Source organism: Pecten maximus, chromosome 11 (genome assembly GCF_902652985.1).
Source record: "Pecten maximus chromosome 11, xPecMax1.1, whole genome shotgun sequence".
NCBI lineage: Eukaryota > Metazoa > Mollusca > Bivalvia > Pectinida > Pectinidae > Pecten > Pecten maximus.
Window position 1 is genome coordinate 32,915,474 of NC_047025.1, and position 18,313 is coordinate 32,933,786.

An 18,313-nucleotide genomic window follows, 5' to 3' on the forward strand; every position below is an offset into this window, starting at 1 on the left:
CTGTTGCTAACCTTCTGATGAAAAAAGGATCAGAACCTAAAATATATAGTCGAACTGATGATCATTACCTGATGAAAGTCTAAGTGACCTTGAATGTGGATCAAACATTGATGATTTCCTGGTTAAAGTCTGAGTGACCTTGAATGTAGGTCAACTGTTGACAATTTTATGGTGAAAGTCTGAGTGACCTTGAATGTAGGCCAACTGTTGACAATTTCATGGAGAACATCTTAGTGACCTAGAATGTAGGCTAACTCCTGACAATTTCATGCTGAAAGTCTGAGTGCACCAACTGTTGACAATGTACTGGTAGCTTTGAGCTGTGACATAATATCAAATTATGTTTTGCCATAATATTGAGCAAGTTGCCAAGGGTTCATTTAGTGAATAAATATATCATATATTATGTAATGATGTGTAACATGTACAATACACTTATACAATATTGTACAAAGGTTATAAATTAGTGGTGACGTCGGATACATGTTGACAGACGAGTGAGTAATAGGTAGGGATTCCTGTGTACAGTAATGAGAAGGAACGATAAACGTCAATGACAGCCAGTGTGAGAGCCATTGTCATACGATTAAAACTAATCATATCTAATTATAGGTGGATTGTTTGTCTTTGATATGTTTGTCAAATACTAAGTAAGATTAATTTGTGGGCAGGAGAAATGACAACATTATGCTGTGACATTACCACTTTATCTACAAACATATAGGTCTGTATTCGGTGTACGGTTAGGATCGAGACAGACACTTATAGAGATGGGACGGTGTTTCTCCCAAAGAGAACAGAGTAAATGGTGAGGAAATATTCACCAGACCATCATTACTGAAATTGACTCCTTAAACATGGAGAGTGGCAGCAACTTGTCTGAGGTTGATTAATGTAAAAGCCATCTTTAATTAATTGATATGTTAGTGTTTTATCATTTTTATTCCGGTTTCAGAAATTATGTTTACAAGGTAATCCTTATCTGGTCAAACATAAAAATGTAACCATTCACATGTACCAAAAGGTCCCAAATATATTATGAAACCTGTATATCACACAACACATCGGTTCCAAACTTTGAAACATTTTAATTGAAATCTTTCTCATTTTTCTACATCATGAAAGGGGAATAATTAATTTCTGCTGTATATTTACCTTTGACATATACAATGAACCTTGTAAATATTTCCGTAACTGAACTACAACCTACTTTCATATTCATATTGAATATATTTTGAACTGTGTCAAGATTTCTATAAATCATGTCAATGTTTCAAAAACATGTGATAAGAAAAAATGTATTCTACACCTTCTTGCTGAGAAAAATGAAGTGTTTCTCACACGTTTTACCTTCCATATGGAAATATCCCATAACCACTTGTACCCCTGGGAGTGTGACGAAGAGCCCATGGAGCTGGAGTACAAGGTCACTGCGGGACCCATACCAGTACCCTATCAAAAACTACCCTAGCAGAGAGAAAAATTCCAAAATTCTTCACATAATGTGAAAATCTAAATGTGTTATGTCATTTGGAAATGTAAGTATTTCAGAAGTATATATAACATCAGATCAGCATTCTATACCGAACACTATCTTATTGTTCTGTTCTAGAATGTGCTGAACACTAAAAACAACAAACACAAATAAATGTCACAAAGGATATCTTATTCTGCTTCCATTTCTCCTGTAAGCATTTTACACCAACAAGTCTGTAATCGGTGTAGAAATAAAATATCTCACTGAAGTTATTCTACCAGACAGTAAGTCCTTCTTTACAGCTTCACTTTCATCAACAGGAACCAAAATCATACTTAATCAATTCAAAAACAAAATATAAAGGCATTTGTCTTGAATTATATTTCAATGGATACATTTTATGAAGCTTTGATGAGATTGGTGAAATATTCTCTACATGTATTGTAGTTATTTTTATTCTAAGATATTTTACTGTATAGTCTGAAATCTCATCATCGAAGCTATGCTGACATCTACGTTGTACCAAAGTATGTATAGACAACACTAGAACACGGTTAAGGTTTGTATTTCTGATGGTTCAACTTATCAGTTTTTTATCAAATATTTGATGCAACTTCAGATGTATTTTGATAATATATTATAATTGTATTTTTTTTTTAAGTAGCAAAAACTTTTATAAAATCATATTTTTCCCACTTTCTGATTGGCTAGAATAGTGTCACATGATTCACAATAACATATCCTTTGACCTTTCAAACAGCAAATCAAATTCTAAGCAAACATTTTAAGTATTGAAGTACACTGTACTGAAATAAGGTGATATTTTTATTTTCATTTAGTAACAATGACCATGAACTTTGAATGTTGATTCTGTAAAGAAATTGTAAGCAAGCTCTTCCAATAAAGAAGCACTGTGCAATAAAGAAGCACTGTATAACGTTTGAGTTACATCGGCTAAAAGAATCTCAAGTTATTGCTTGGAAACTGATTTTCTATTTATAGTAACAGTGACCTTGACCTTTGACCTTTAATGCTGAAAAGAAGTCCCAAGCAAGCACTTCTAATAGTGAAGCAGTGTATGAAGTTTGAGGTAGATCACTTTGAAGTATCAGTTTGATTAGCAAAAGCAAACTGAAGTTATTGCATGGAAACTGATTTTCCATATTTAGCAACAGTGACCTTGACCTTTGACCTTTAACACAGAAATGCAAACCCTAGCAAGCACTTTCAATAAGTATGAAGTTTGAGTTTGATCGGTTCAAGGAAACTCAAGTTATTGTTGGGAATAGAACGTAAATCCTTCCACACAGGGGTGAACGCTCAACTAAAGGCCAAAATTGAGGCACTGTCAAGGGAGACATTGGGAAGAAGAAAGTTGCTAAGAAGAGACAAGATAAGATCCAAAATTTTGTCGCCTCTAACTATGACGCAATGGATGCAGCAGGTACAGTTTGTATGCCCTGCCTGCAGGGCCACTTAGCATGTACATATATAAAACTGATATACAAGGGAGACAATATGTACATACCATCCAGTCCATAGGGCCTGAACACTCTCCTCTCAGTCAGTATAGAAAGGGTTAGCTGCTTCCGGAATAGGTACTCTCGTATAACACCATCCCCACCACAATGCTGCCCTCTACCTCCAGTTCCTGAATTGAGGTGAAACCGCTTCACAATCACTGGGTACCTAAGGTAACATGCAAACAAAAATGGCATGTGTTATCTAGACAGAAAGTCCTGTAAATATCTTCAACAATACCATATTGATATCTTTCAACAAGGGAGGTTTACAAAGGAGATTTAAAAAGTAGGTTTACAAAGTAATTTATTACATTAAAACATTCATAAGATTCACCTGTAGGTTACACATCTGAAAATTAGTTTATTTATATCACATTTCATATTCAAAAGACCAGGATGTTTGACAGCCCAACGAATGGACAGGCAAGGAAGTTGGACAGCCATACAAATGGACAGGCGAGGAAGTTGGACAGCCATACAAATGGACAGGCAAGGAAGTTGGACAGCCATACAAATGGACAGGAGAGGAGGTTGAACAGCTGGACAAATGGACAGACCAGGAAGTTGGACAATCAGACAAATGGACAGATCAGGAAGTTGGACAGCCAGATAAATGGACAGGCGAGGAAGTTGGACAGCCATACAAATGGTCAGGCGAGGAAGTTGGACAGCCATACAAATGGACAGGCAAGGAAGTTGGACAGCCATACAAATGGACAGGCGAGGAAGTTGGACAGCCATACAAATGGACAGGCGAGGAAGTTGGAAAGCCATACAAATGGACAGGCGAGGAAGTTGGACAGCCATACAAATGGACAGGTGAGGAGGTTGAACAGCTGGACAAATGGACAGACCAGGAAGTTGGACAATCAGACAAATGGACAGATCAGGAAGTTGGACAGCCATACAAATGGTCAGGCGAGGAAGTTGGACAGCCATACAAATGGACAGGTGAGGAAGTTGGACAGCCATACAAATGGACAGGCGAGGAAGTTGGACAGCCATACAAATGGTCAGGCGAGGAAGTTGAATAGCCATACAAATGGACAGGCGAGGAAGTTGGATAGCCATACAAATGGACAGGTGAGGAGGTTGGACAGCTGGACAAATGGACAGACAAGGAAGTTGGACAATCAGACAAATGGACAGATCAGGAAGTTGGACAGCCAGATAAATGGACAGATAAGGATATTGGACAGTCAGACAAATGGACAGATCAGGATGTTGGACAGCCAGACAAATAGACAGACCAGAAAGCTGGACAGCCAGACAAATAGACAGGCGAGGAAGTGGACAGCTGGAAAAATAGACAGACTAGGAAGTTTTACAGCCAGGTAAATGGACAGACCAGGAAATTGGACAAACAGACAAATGGACAGACGAAGAAGTTGGACAGCCAGACATATAGACAGACCAGGTGATAATCAATCAGACAGAAGGATAGAGGTCTTTTGTTTGGTTAGATTTAACACTATGTACTCTAGTTACATTCATATGTTACAAAAAAGATTCTGACATAAGAAAGCAGTGTGAAGAAGTATGTAAAATCTATTTGACCTTCTCTCCAGAATCTCCACATCTGTGATCCGTGTGTTAGTCATGTGACTGTGGACACCACTCCTTCCATCCCAAGTCGCACCCTGTAATAATTCAATAATATAACATAGCCTATTCACACAGAAAAAAACATCTGAGGTTTATTTGTCTATCTCTTTTTTCTTATTATATTTATAATGTGTGATTATATTCCATTCAAATTAATATAGATTTCTTTTTTTGTAAACTCTAAAATATTTACGTGATAGCTGTTTGTACTTTTGGTACCTTTCAGATGAAGACACATATATGAGCATGTTTCCTCAGTCATCCAGCTGTTCAACATGTTCTTATGATACAAACCATAGGATCAGCATAAAAACTTTTTTACATTTAAAAACCTACAAGTCAAAAATAAATATAACACATGGCTCGTTTTTCTTTACAGAAGGGAGAGTTCAAAAGTATATGGAAATGAGAACTGGTGATGTATTTGGACATTAATGAGTGATAATAAGGGAGAACTGAATTAGGACCATGTTGTCTACACATAGACCAAGCTATCAAGACATTCCAACACAAAACAAAACCAGGTGCAACTGCTTGCCTACATGCTACAAAAATCCTATCAAAATTTGTCATAATTTACAGAAATATATAAATCAGCACTTCCATTACTTCCCATACTTTAAATTGTTCTTGATGAAAGTTTCAATTTCGTGGCTTTGAAAACAATACCAGACAAATCAAATTTTACTTCATCAATTAATGTTGTACATTTAGATATGTCCTGTAATATCATTAAGAAAGATTAAATAACACATTACTATCAAAGTCAATTTACCATAGGTATTCCTCCCAAGGGACAAACTAGGGTGGCCTTATTACAGGACAATGATGTTGATGATATTGCATTTGTTGGTAACTCTACAAAACACCAATAGTTATCGGTGGACTCATTAAAATGCATTTCGTTTCTTTGGTTTTTATGGGGGGGGGGGGGGGGGGGGGGGGGGGGGGGGGGGTGTGTCAGGCATTGCCAACTTAATGCAGTATTATATTATATCAATTGTCATTAACAGTGGAAACATAACTTGTCTTCATTGATTAGATAAATATGTTGGATTGAGTCTAACCTACACGACGTATACTGGTTAGCATGAATAGGCCTCCAATGTGTTGTTCAGTAAGGTAGCTAAAAGCTACTACAAGAAGACTCATGCCTCTAATTGACCCAGATTGTATATTTAAGAAATAATTAACGATGATTCGTGTATTATTGCAGGATATACAACGAGGACGAGGATATTTTGCAATTGAATTAATAACGAAGGCCGCAAAATATCCGAGTCCGAGTTGTATATCCTGCAACAATACACGAGTCAAAGTTGATTATTTCTATTCTACCATGTACTGTTTAGTTCTGAGATCGACCTCTTTCTAATAGAAAAACAGCAAAGAAACCCTGAGAAAACCTTGTAATTTATTTCTTGAGTATTGCATTATTTGTTGATGAAATATACAGGCAATTCAGTACTACGATCAAAAGCATCTATCATATGGCATTGATTTTGAAAATTAAAAAAAAAGGAGAAAAAAAAAGAAAAATAAGGGGCCTCCATAGGATTCGAACTCGCGTCGTGATAAAAATTTATTGAAAGACTAACCCATTAGCCCACTCGGCTATAATAACCTTTTATAAAACGGGTGAATATTAGACATATAAAATTGTTACAGCCGTGACTGCCGACCGTGTATTATTGGCACGAGCGTGGGTTATTGGAAAATAATACATAGTTTTAAACCAATCAAAACTGGCGTTGCATAGCAAACATGGTAGAATGGGTGATAAATCCAACAAACAAACTGCCATGTGAATGTAATCTGAGTACAATAATTGTATGATACAAGATCATCTAAATAATTGTATGATACAAGATCATCTGAATAATTGTATGATACAAGATCATCTAAATAATTGTATGATACAAGATCATCTAAATAATTGTATGATACAAGATCATCTAAATAATTGTATGATACAAGATTATCTATCAGAAATACAGAAGAGAGATAAAAACAGTATCCACATGAGACTTGATACTACACGTCCGAACATTTTGTTTTTAATTCCAACATTCCAAAGTCACTCATATGGATTTATTTTCTTATATAGTAACCCAACATAAGAGAGACAGAGACATAGGCATAGTCTCAGCAACAGATCTTTCCCATCGGGTATTAAATATCTCCAAGTCTCACGAGGCACTCTGTAATTTAATGTTATTTGTAAGACACATTTACTCTCAAAGTAAATTGTTTACAATTCAAAGTTTCCCATCAAACCAAAATACTTAAACTTCAAAGAAAAGCAGGCCAGTTATTTGACAGCGTACTGTAAGATTGCCATGGAGACATAATTAATTAAACATCTACTCATTTAACATTTAAACTTCTTCTCTACACTTTACAATTCATGACAAAAAAACCAGCATTACTTCTGAGGAACAGATTTAGCTAAAATACATGTGAAGGATAACATGTAAAGGATTGTGTACCTATTGGCTGTAAAGGAGATAAAACTTCTGCAGAAGAACAAAGAAGAAATGTGAATGAACGGCAGCTATTAATAAAACCTTCATCAGATAGGAAAAGAAATGATTACCTGGCGTTACAGACTGTAGGTGTCAGGATTAATTCATCTTACTGGACTTAACACAAAGCTTTACACTGTAAGGTTTAGTAAGTGTTATTTCTGATAGAGATTTGACCAGAGAGACCAGAATTCTCAATCAGGAAATGTAACTTGAGTGGTATAAAGCATTTACTGGTTTTCTACAGAAGGCAACTTTTTAAGCATTGAACTGTTTTTGTATGGTATTTATGATCTATTTGAATGCTCAGAGCTTTGCAAGCAAACAACATAATGTTCATTAGCACATTAAGATGTGTTTGCTCGCAAAGCTCTGACATTCAAATAGATCATAAATACCATACAAAAATAGTTCAACGCTTATATTTACATTGCTTTTACTTTTTTTATTTTTTAAACGCTATAATTCATATTTAAAATTCATAATTCCCACCTTACCGACAGTCAGCAGGTTTTTTATCAGTCATTGGAACAGCTGGAACATGGTCGTGTGCTTTTTGGCAAACAAAATAGTACACTGTACATGTAAAATTAAAAAAAAAAAAACTCAATTTTGTTAATAATTTTAATATCAACGTAATGCGCAAATGGCATTTTTTTTTTATAACAAATAATGTAGACAAAATAATTAGTCGTTAAACTTAATTATCCTGGATATTGTAGTTCTGGTTTGTGTTGTATTAATACGCTGATAAGTGTAGCGCGTGATGGATGGCATTTAACCGTACATCAATGCCAGAGCTCTCAATCAGACTATATAGTGACAATGCCAGACAAATGTAAATATTTAAGGATTAAACTGTCTTTTTTTGTGTCTATGGTCGAAATAGATGCCAGAGCTTTGCAAACAAACATCATATTGTGCGCTAGCATTCTACAATTTACATTCTCAACATATTCGTTTTTTTTTTTTTTGAAAATTAAAATTGAGTTAGCATAAAAAATGCCAATATTCAGCAATTTCGTCAATGGAGTTCGACAAATAGAACAGCTTGTTTTTTCAAAATTCATTTGTCATGTGCAGATTGGCAAACAAAAATGTGCATTGAAATAATAAGAAAAAAACAGTCTGTTCAAATTTTTCTTATTATTTGTGTAACAATATTGTATAAAATGTCTTTTTGATACCTTTTAATTAACATAAAAAACGATTTACGTTAGTTACAAGTAGTTCCGGTGGGTGAATATCTTCATGCGCGGCATGGATTGATGTCACGTATTTCTTGTATAATGATTTGAATTTTAGGGTGTTGGTTTTTAAAATATATATTAAAAATATTTATAACTAAAACATACAGGATAATACAATACTTATTCTGAACCTAGTTATATTAGGTCACCATCAGCTAGATTGATGTACATGTTTGTTAGGGTTTGATGATGTGATCATTTGGACAACAGAATGAGTGATTATAGGCAAACATACACACTGATTATATCAACAGGCCATCCTAAAGGGAGGTAACTACATACTAATTATATCAACAGTCTATCACAAAGGGAGGTAACTACATACTGATTGTATCAACAGTCAATCATAAAGGGAGATAACTACACACATCATACCTGAGTAATTGGTGGAATGTAGGTCACTATGACACAATCATTAGACCTGCTGTACATAAACAATGGCTGTGTGTGGTCATAGCTCCTGTCACACATCTTTATAACTCACATATCAAAATAAACACTCTATCAAAGGTTGTTTTTGGTTCTTATTTTCTAACATATCTAAACAAATACTCTATATAGATCTAATTTTAGTAAGGTTTTCTCCACCTCACAGTTATCTCCCCTGACATTTAAGACATTAACTGTAGTGAAGTTATTACGTGATATGTATGTATGAGGATCACTTACTGCCCCGGCTCCTCCAGCCACCGTCTCGTAGTGTCCAAACGCCTCATCCCCAAATGTAATGTTGTTCATACAGCCCTGAAAGGACGAGTTTAAAATGATACAGTTATAATGGATATTGATCTCATCGATATCAGGAAATGGGTTTTAAATAGTAGTGCTAGTAGAGCTATACATCATCCTAGCCTACAGTATGATCACCAGCATGATATCAATACAATGTACATTATGTATATAGTTACAATAGAGCAACTAGTCAGAGAACTACCTTAGTCTTATATTTCTAGCAGTCTCTACCATTCTTGGATAAAAAATGTATAACTACTAAAGCATACAGACGATCACTAAACACAATGGAAGTTATTGTTCAAAAACATCTAACCACAACTAGGGGGCAATACAGTGCGGGTGATTTAAGTTTTTTCTATAAAAACTGGATAACTTTTTATTTATCTGGTGCAGCAGGTTATATCCAACAAATTGTGATATATCAAGTACGTAGTCTGTTTAACAACACAAAGATGGCTACACATTCATGAGGAAATTCAATTTATAACAGATTGGTAATTCTGTGATGCCTCAGTATAATCACCACGGTAACATATAGCCGGTAAATCTTCTTACACAAAAGTTTGGTCCATGCCACATTTTGTAAGCAATTTGTAACAATTTAAAATGTCAAATGTAAACCAGACTAAACAGCAAGGAAAGATAAATGGGTGAGAAAATTACACTAAAAGCCAACACTTTACCAAGAAGGCTACTGTTAATGCAGTTTAAATGAGCTTTGACAAAAACACATATTTCATAGATGTGAGCTTGCTTTGCAACAATCTTGCAGGTTCCTATTAAGGCAATGGCAGTAAGGGGAGGGTATGAGGGATGAGGGTAGAGGGAGGGTATGAGGGTGAGGGTATGAGGGTAGGGGTATGAGGGTAGGGAGAGTGTATGATGGTAGGGGGAGTTTGTACTGTACCTAGTGAGTCATTGGTGTCAGGGTTTGTACTGTACCTAGTGAGGGAGTCATTGGTGTCAGGGTTTGTATTGTACCTAGTGAGGGAGTCATTGGTGTCAGGGTTTGTACTGTACCTAGTGAGAGAGTCATTGGTGTCAGGGTTTGTACTGTATCTAGTGAGGGAGTCATTGGTGTCAGGGTTTGTACTGTACCTAGTGAGTCACTGGTGTCAGGGTTTGTACTGTACCTAGTGAGTCATTGGTGTCAGGGTTTGTACTGTACCTAGTGAGAGAGTCGTTGGTGTCAGAGTTTGTACTGTACCTAGTGAGGGAGTCATTGGTGTCAGGGTTTGTACTGTACCTTATGAGGGAGTCATTGGTGTCAGGGTTTGTACTGTACCTAGTGAGTCATTGGTGTCAGGGTTTGTACTGTACCTAGTGAGGGAGTCATTGGTGTCAGGGTTTGTACTGTACCTAGTGAGGGAGTCATTGGTGTCAGGGTTTGTATTGTACCTAGTGAGGGATTCATTGGTGTCAGGGTTTGTACTGTACCTAGTGAGGGAGTCATTGGTGTCAGGGTTTGTACTGTACCTAGTGAGGGAGTCATTGGTGTCAGGGTTTGTACTGTACCTAGTGAGGGAGTCATTGGTGTCAGGGTTTGTATTGTACCTAGTGAGGGAGTCATTGGTGTCAGGGTTTGTATTGTACCTGGTGAGGGAGTCATTGGTGTCGGGGTTTATACTGTACCTAGTGAGGGAGCCATTGGTGTCAGGGTTTGTACTGTACCTAGTGAGGGAGTCATTGGTGTCAGGGTTTGTACTGTACCTAGTGAGGTAGTCTTTGGTGTCAGGGTTTGTACTGTACCTAGTGAGTCATTGGTGTCAGGGTTTGTACTGTACCTAGTGAGGGAGTCATTGGTGTCAGAGTTTGTATTGTACCTAGTGAGGAAGTCATTGGTGTCAGGGTTTGTACTGTACCTAGTGAGTCATTGGTGTCAGGGTTTGTACTGTACCTAGTGAGTCATTGGTGTCAGGGTTTGTACTGTACCTAGTGAGTCATTGGTGTCAGGGTTTGTATTGTATCTAGTGAGGGAGTCATTGGTGACAGGGTTTGTACTGTACCTAGTGAGGGAGTCATTGGTGACAGGGTTTGTAATGTACCTAGTGAGGGAGTCATTGGTGTCAGGGTTTGTACTGTACCTAGTGAGTCATTGGTGTCAGGGTTTGTACTGTACCTAGTGAGTCATTGGTGTCAGGGTTTGTACTGTACCTAGTGAGTCATTGGTGTCAGGGTTTGTATTGTATCTAGTGAGGGAGTCATTGGTGACAGGGTTTGTACTGTACCTAGTGAGGGAGTCATTGGTGACAGGGTTTGTACTGTACCTAGTGAGCGAGTCATTGGTGTCAGGGTTTGTACTTGTACCTAGTGAGGAGTCATTGGTGTACAGGGTTTGTACTGTACCTAGTGAGCGAGTCATTGGTGTCAGGGTTTGTACTGTACCTAGTGAGTCATTGGTGTCAGGGTTTGTACTGTACCTAGTGAGTCATTGGTGTCAGGGTTTGTACTGTACCTAGTGAGTCATTGGTGTCAGGGTTTGTACTGTACCTAGTGAGGGAGTCATTGGTGTCAGGGTTTGTACTGTACCTAGTGAGGGATTCATTGGTGTCAGGGTTTGTACTGTACCTAGTGAGGGAGTCATTGGTGTCAGGGTTTGTACTGTACCTAGTGAGGGAGTCATTGGTGTCAGGGTTTGTACTGTACCTAGTGAGGGAGTCATTGGTGTCAGGGTTTGTATTGTACCTAGTGAGGGAGTCATTGGTGTCAGGGTTTGTATTGTACCTGGTGAGGGAGTCATTGGTGTCGGGGTTTATACTGTACCTAGTGAGGGAGCCATTGGTGTCAGGGTTTGTACTGTACCTAGTGAGGGAGTCATTGGTGTCAGGGTTTGTACTGTACCTAGTGAGGTAGTCGTTGGTGTCAGGGTTTGTACTGTACCTAGTGAGTCATTGGTGTCAGGGTTTGTACTGTACCTAGTGAGGGAGTCATTGGTGTCAGAGTTTGTATTGTACCTAGTGAGGAAGTCATTGGTGTCAGGGTTTGTACTGTACCTAGTGAGGGAGTCATTGGTGTCAGGGTTTGTATTGTACCAAGTGAGGGAGTCATTGGTGACAGGGTTTGTATTGTACCTAATGAGCGAGTCATTCGTGTCAGGGTTTGTACTGTACCTAGTGAGTCATTGGTGTCAGGGTTTGTACTGTACCTAATGAGCGAGTCATTCGTGTCAGGGGTTGTACTGCACCTAGTGAGCGAGTCATTGGTGTCAGGGTTTGTACTGTACCTAGAGAGGGAGTCATTGGTGCCAGGGTTGTACTGTACCTAGTGAGTCATTGATGTCAGGGTTTGTACTGTACCTAGTGAGGTAGTCGTTGGTGTCTGGGTTTGTACTGTACCTAGTGAGGGAGTCATTGGTGTCAGAGTTTGTACTGTACCTAGTGAGGGAGTCATTGGTGGCAGGGTTTGTACTGTACCTAGTGAGGGGGTCATTGGTGCCAGGGTTTGTACTGTACCTACTGAGTCATTGGTGTCAGGGTTTGTACTGTACCTAGTGAGGGAGTCATTGGTGTCAGGGTTTGTACTGTACCTAGTGAGGGAGTCATTGGTGTCAGGGTTTGTACTGTACCTAGTGAGTCATTGTTGTCAGGGTTTGTACTGTACCTAGTGAGGGAGTCATTGGTGTCAGGGTTTGTAATGTACCTGGTGAGGGAGTCATTGGTGTCAGAGTTTTTACTGTACCCAGTGAGGGAGTCATTGGTGTCAGGGTTTATACTGTACCTAGTGAGTCATTGGTGTCAGAGTTTGTACTGTACCTAGTGAGTCATTGGTGTCAGGGTTTGTACTGTACCTAGTGAGTCATTGGTGTCAGGGTTTGTATTGTACCTAGTGAGTCATTGGTGTCAGGGTTTGTACTGTACCTAGTGAGTCATTGGTGTCAGGGTTTGTACTGTACCTAGTGAGTCATTGGTGTCAGGGTTTGTACTGTACCTAGTGAGGGAGTCATTGGTGTCAGGGTTTGTACTGTACCTAGTGAGTCATTGGTGACAGGGTTTGTACTGTACCTAGTGAGGGAGTCATTGGTGTCAGGGTTTGTACTGTACCTAGTGAGTCATTGGTGTCAGGGTTTGTACTGTACCTAGTGAGAGAGTCATTGGTGTCAGGGTTTGTACTGTACCTAGTGAGTCATTGGTGACAGGGTTTGTATTGTACCTAGTGAGTGAGTCATTGGTGTCAGGGTTTGTACTGTACCTAGTGAGTCATTGGTGTCAGGGTTTGTACTGTACCTAGTGAGTCATGGGTGTCAGGGTTTGTACTGTACCTAGTGGAGGGAGTCATTGGTGTCAGGGTTTTGTACTGTACCTAGTGATTCATTGGTGTCAGGGTTGTGTACTGTACCTAGTGAGTCATTGGTGTCAGGGTTTGTACTGTACCTAGTGAGTCATTGGTGTCAGGGTTTGTACTGTACCTAGTGAGGGAGTCATTGGTGTCAGGGTTTGTAATGTACCTAGTGAGGGAGTCATTGGTGTCAGGGTTTGTACTGTACCTAGTGAGGAAGTCATTGGTGTCAGGCTTTGTACTGTACCTAGTGAGTCATTGGTGTCAGGGTTTGTACTGTACCTAGTGAGTCATTGGTGTCAGGGTTTGTACTGTACCTAGTGAGGGAGTCATTGGTGTCCGGGTTTGTACTGTACCTAGTGAGTCATTGGTGTCAGGGTTTGTACTGTATCTAGTGAGGGAGTCATCGGTGTCAGGGTTTGTACTGTACCTAGTGAGTCATTGGTGACAGGGTTTGTACTGTACCTAGTGAGGGAGTCATTGGTGTCAGGGTTTGTACTGTACCTAGTGAGTCATTGGTGTCAGGGTTTGTACTGTACCTAGTGAGAGAGTCATTGGTGTCAGGGTTTGTACTGTACCTAGTGAGTCATTGGTGACAGGGTTTGTATTGTACCTAGTGAGTGAGTCATTGGTGTCAGGGTTTGTACTGTACCTAGTGAGTCATTGGTGTCAGGGTTTGTACTGTACCTAGTGAGTCATTGGTGTCAGGGTTTGTACTGTACCTAGTGAGGGAGTCATTGGTGTCAGGGTTTGTACTGTACCTAGTGATTCATTGGTGTCAGGGTTTGTACTGTACCTAGTGAGTCATTGGTGTCAGGGTTTGTACTGTACCTAGTGGAGTCATTGGATGTCAGGGTTTGTAATGTACCTGGTGAGGGAGTCATTGGTGTCAGGGTTTGTAATGTACCTAGTGAGGGAGTCATTGGTGTCAGGGTTTGTACTGTACCTAGTGAGTCATTGGTGTCAGGGTTTGTATTGTACCTAGTGAGTCATTGGTGTCAGGGTTTGTACTGTACCTAGTGAGTCATTGGTGTCAGGGTTTGTACTGTACCTAGTGAGTCATTGGTGTCAGGGTTTGTACTGTACCTAGTGAGGGAGTCATTGGTGTCAGGGTTTGTACTGTACCTAGTGAGTCATTGGTGACAGGGTTTGTACTGTACCTAGTGAGGGAGTCATTGGTGTCAGGGTTTGTACTGTACCTAGTGAGTCATTGGTGTCAGGGTTTGTACTCTACCTAGTGAGAGAGTCATTGGTGTCAGGGTTTGTACTGTACCTAGTGAGTCATTGGTGACAGGGTTTGTATTGTACCTAGTGAGTGAGTCATTGGTGTCAGGGTTTGTACTGTACCTAGTGAGTCATTGGTGTCAGGGTTTGTACTGTACCTAGTGAGTCATTGGTGTCAGGGTTTGTACTGTACCTAGTGAGGGAGTCATTGGTGTCAGGGTTTGTACTGTACCTAGTGATTCATTGGTGTCAGGGTTTGTACTGTACCTAGTGAGTCATTGGTGTCAGGGTTTGTACTGTACCTAGTGAGTCATTGGTGTCAGGGTTTGTACTGTACCTAGTGAGGGAGTCATTGGTGTCAGGGTTTGTAATGTACCTAGTGAGGGAGTCATTGGTGTCAGGGTTTGTACTGTACCTAGTGAGGGAGTCATTGGTGTCAGGGTTTGTACTGTACCTAGTGAGGGAGTCATTGGTGTCCGGGTTTGTACTGTACCTAGTGAGTCATTGGTGTCAGGGTTTGTACTGTACCTAGTGAGGGAGTCATTGGTGTCAGGCTTTGTACTGTACCTAGTGAGTCATTGGTGTCAGGGTTTGTACTGTACCTAGTGAGTCATTGGTGTCAGGGTTTGTACTGTACCTAGTGAGGGAGCCATTGGTGTCAGAGTTTGTACTGTACCTAGTGAGTCATTGGTGTCAGGGTTTGTACTGTACCTAGTGAGGGAGTCATTGGTGTCAGGGTTTGTATTGTACCTAGTGAGGGAGTCATTGGTGTCAGGGTTTGTACTGTACCTAGTGAGAGAGTCATTGGTGTCAGGGTTTGTACTGTATCTAGTGAGGGAGTCATTGGTGTCAGGGTTTGTACTGTACCTAGTGAGTCACTGGTGTCAGGGTTTGTACTGTACCTAGTGAGGGAGTCATTGGTGTCAGGGTTTGTACTGTACCTAGTGAGGGAGTCATTGGTGTCAGGGTTTGTACTGTTCCTATAGTGAGAGAGACAGGGTGGAAAACAGATGGGTAGATAATTCAGTACAGCTGTAGAGATTCATCTTAAGTAATTTTGATATTCCTGACAATTTGTTTAAATATAAAGTGATATAAATCCTAATTCTACCTACCAGTGATTGATATCAGTCATTATTATACACTTTACATGAGATGATTGGATTACAGAAGACCTGACTGATTCATACAGCAACATTAACTAGGAGTTATCTTACTAAATACAACACAGAAATGGCGGAAAGTGCCAAAGCGTTTTCATAGTATCATCCTTATAAAAAGATAGTCGAGACAACCAGTTATTAAATTTCATCTAATAATTTTTTCATTTAATCCATTAGCATTGATTTTGTACAGTGTTGCTCATTCCGGTACAAATGTTTTAAATCATCTGACTAATAAACATCCCAGCCAAATCCCACATCAATACTGGATGAATTTACAGCTAAGATTGATTATTAAAGCATTAATCCCCTAAGATATGAAGTCAGTAGAGTTTTGTCACTGATTTTGTTGATGCCTCCATATATAGTTATAACAATGACCATGACCTTGGAGCCCTGAAATATGACCTCATCTTGATATTTTCTATTTTGACCTTTCTATATTTTTTATAGAAAATCCCTGAAGAAAAATGCCATCTGACAGAAATGGACCTGCAAGGTGTTAGTGCCTCTAAACTTGAGTGTTTCATTGCGATTTGCACTATAGAAGATATTGTGTATAAACTGAGTTTCTATTTATAGCAACAGTGACATCAACCTTTGATCTTTGAGTCTAAAAAGCTATCCCGGAGCCCAACTCAATTTACACTCTTCTCCTTCTAGAATATAACTTCCGGTCACTCGATTTGTAGCTCTTCTAATTCTGGAAGATCTTCTACCTCTTCCATCTCGAAGCTGGAAGATTTATCTTCCAAGATGGCGGCGACCATGTTTAAGTGTGCAAGTGATGAGTTTCACTATAGAAGGATTTATGACACATACATGCACGTGTTTGTGTCATAGTGTTTGAGAAAACTTAAAAACTTGTTTGTTTTTGGTAATGTTCTTCCGGTTTACTTGATTTACATATAACAGAATGCGATCTTCTGAGAAGGCTTCTCTTCCGAGAAGAGTCCAAATCGAGTTGGCCTCTGGCACTTGCTTCCAATGAAGAAGCACTGGATAAAGTCTGCTACAGAACTGGATATACTGTGCATAAACTGACCTTTCTAAGGTTAGTAATCTCTGTTAATCTTTATTCATTTAGAAATGTCTATTGGTTTCACCCAAATTGTGGGCTTCTTCAGGCTGATTTTATGACAAAATTTGTTCCTGAAGTACAAAAAATCTAGACATATTAGATTGTTGTCTGTGCAGATATGAAACAACCAGAGCATTCTAGGATGTTCCATGCTGCCTCACTGTATGCTAGCATGTATTTTGTAGAACATTTAAATCAGTACTATTTGGTAATAACTAAATAAATTGATTAACTAATTGTTTTAAGCAGTAAATCAGTGGTAGGTAAATTGTGTTGTTTATTAAGTGACCTCTATAATCACTGATATTACAGGCAAACATTTGATTGTTGTGTGGCATGAATTCTTGGCTTCTTGAAAAGAGGTAAGATCCTCTATTGTATGTGTCCATATGAAAAACAAATTATCTATATACCCAGGTACATTATACTTCTAACTAGTAGTGTGACTCCCATCTACTTTCTATATGGTGCCTTTGTGTGTAAGGCAGTGCTCTAGTTACTACAGAGGTGCCACTAAGAAAAGGTGGTAAAACTTAACTTGTATGTAGATAATTAAAATGTTTAAATAAATTAGGAAACAAATGTACTAGTGAAGGATAATGCACATTGATAGAAGCTTTTACATACATTATACCATGTATAACCTCTTTACTACAGCGCCTGTGATTGATCTGACACTAGACCACACACCAACCCCACACTTAATACAAAATTACTACTACTTAATGCTCCATTATATATGATTTAATAAAATATAATCTGGTAATCATTTTTTTAATCAGACATCCTCTGTTGATGCCACGAAACACTACAGCCTACCAGATCACCATGGCTGAATCTCAACAATGTTAGTTTTTTGTTGTTTATTTTTGAAATAGCTACAATCATAAGTGTAACAATTGTTTCATAGTAATGAAGATTTCTCAGTATACACAAAATTTTGTTTAAAAATCAGATATGTTCATTAGTATGTATCAATGATTTAATGTTATTGAAAACTGCAGAAATTTATTATTTCTTTTAAATAAAATGAAAATGAATCTTGATGTTTGTGTGTTTGCTGGGTTTATCGCCCTGTAAACAGCCAGTGTAGTTTTGAGGCAGGGTCTCCTTGTAGTAGTTGGTGACTACCTACTGCAGTAAAACAAACAAGAGGCCTGTTACATGCCATCTAGAGTGATAAGGGTCAAGTTTCTTGCTCCAGGATACAACCATGACAGCTCAGACCAGCCCGTTCCTCAGCTTCCTGAGAAACACAAACTGCCTGGGTTGGAAGTGCCAAACCGCACACCTGGGATCTTCACCTGAGCTTATGTGGCAATCAAAGCTGAGCTGAAGCTGTATGTATAGATATTGTATTTACACCATTTTTCTTTAGCTTGTTGTGTCATCTTTGTTTAAAGCATCAATTCACGGAGAAATTATGTATAACTGTATTGGCAACCATTGCATTTT

The 18,313-nt window shown here is 38.8% G+C and overlaps 1 protein-coding gene across 1 annotated transcript in view; it reads right to left on the reverse strand.

Annotated features, from left to right (window-relative positions):
* Window positions 1-18,313, reverse strand: part of LOC117337557 (5-oxoprolinase-like) — a 93,732-nt gene that overhangs the window by 42,709 nt on the left and 32,710 nt on the right. The window contains exons 31-33 of the mRNA XM_033898588.1: window positions 9,050-9,124; window positions 4,558-4,640; window positions 3,006-3,166 (exon numbers count right to left, since the gene is read on the reverse strand). Coding sequence (XP_033754479.1) covers window positions 3,006-3,166; window positions 4,558-4,640; window positions 9,050-9,124 — 319 coding nt within the window. The remainder of the gene's footprint in view (window positions 1-3,005; window positions 3,167-4,557; window positions 4,641-9,049; window positions 9,125-18,313) is intronic.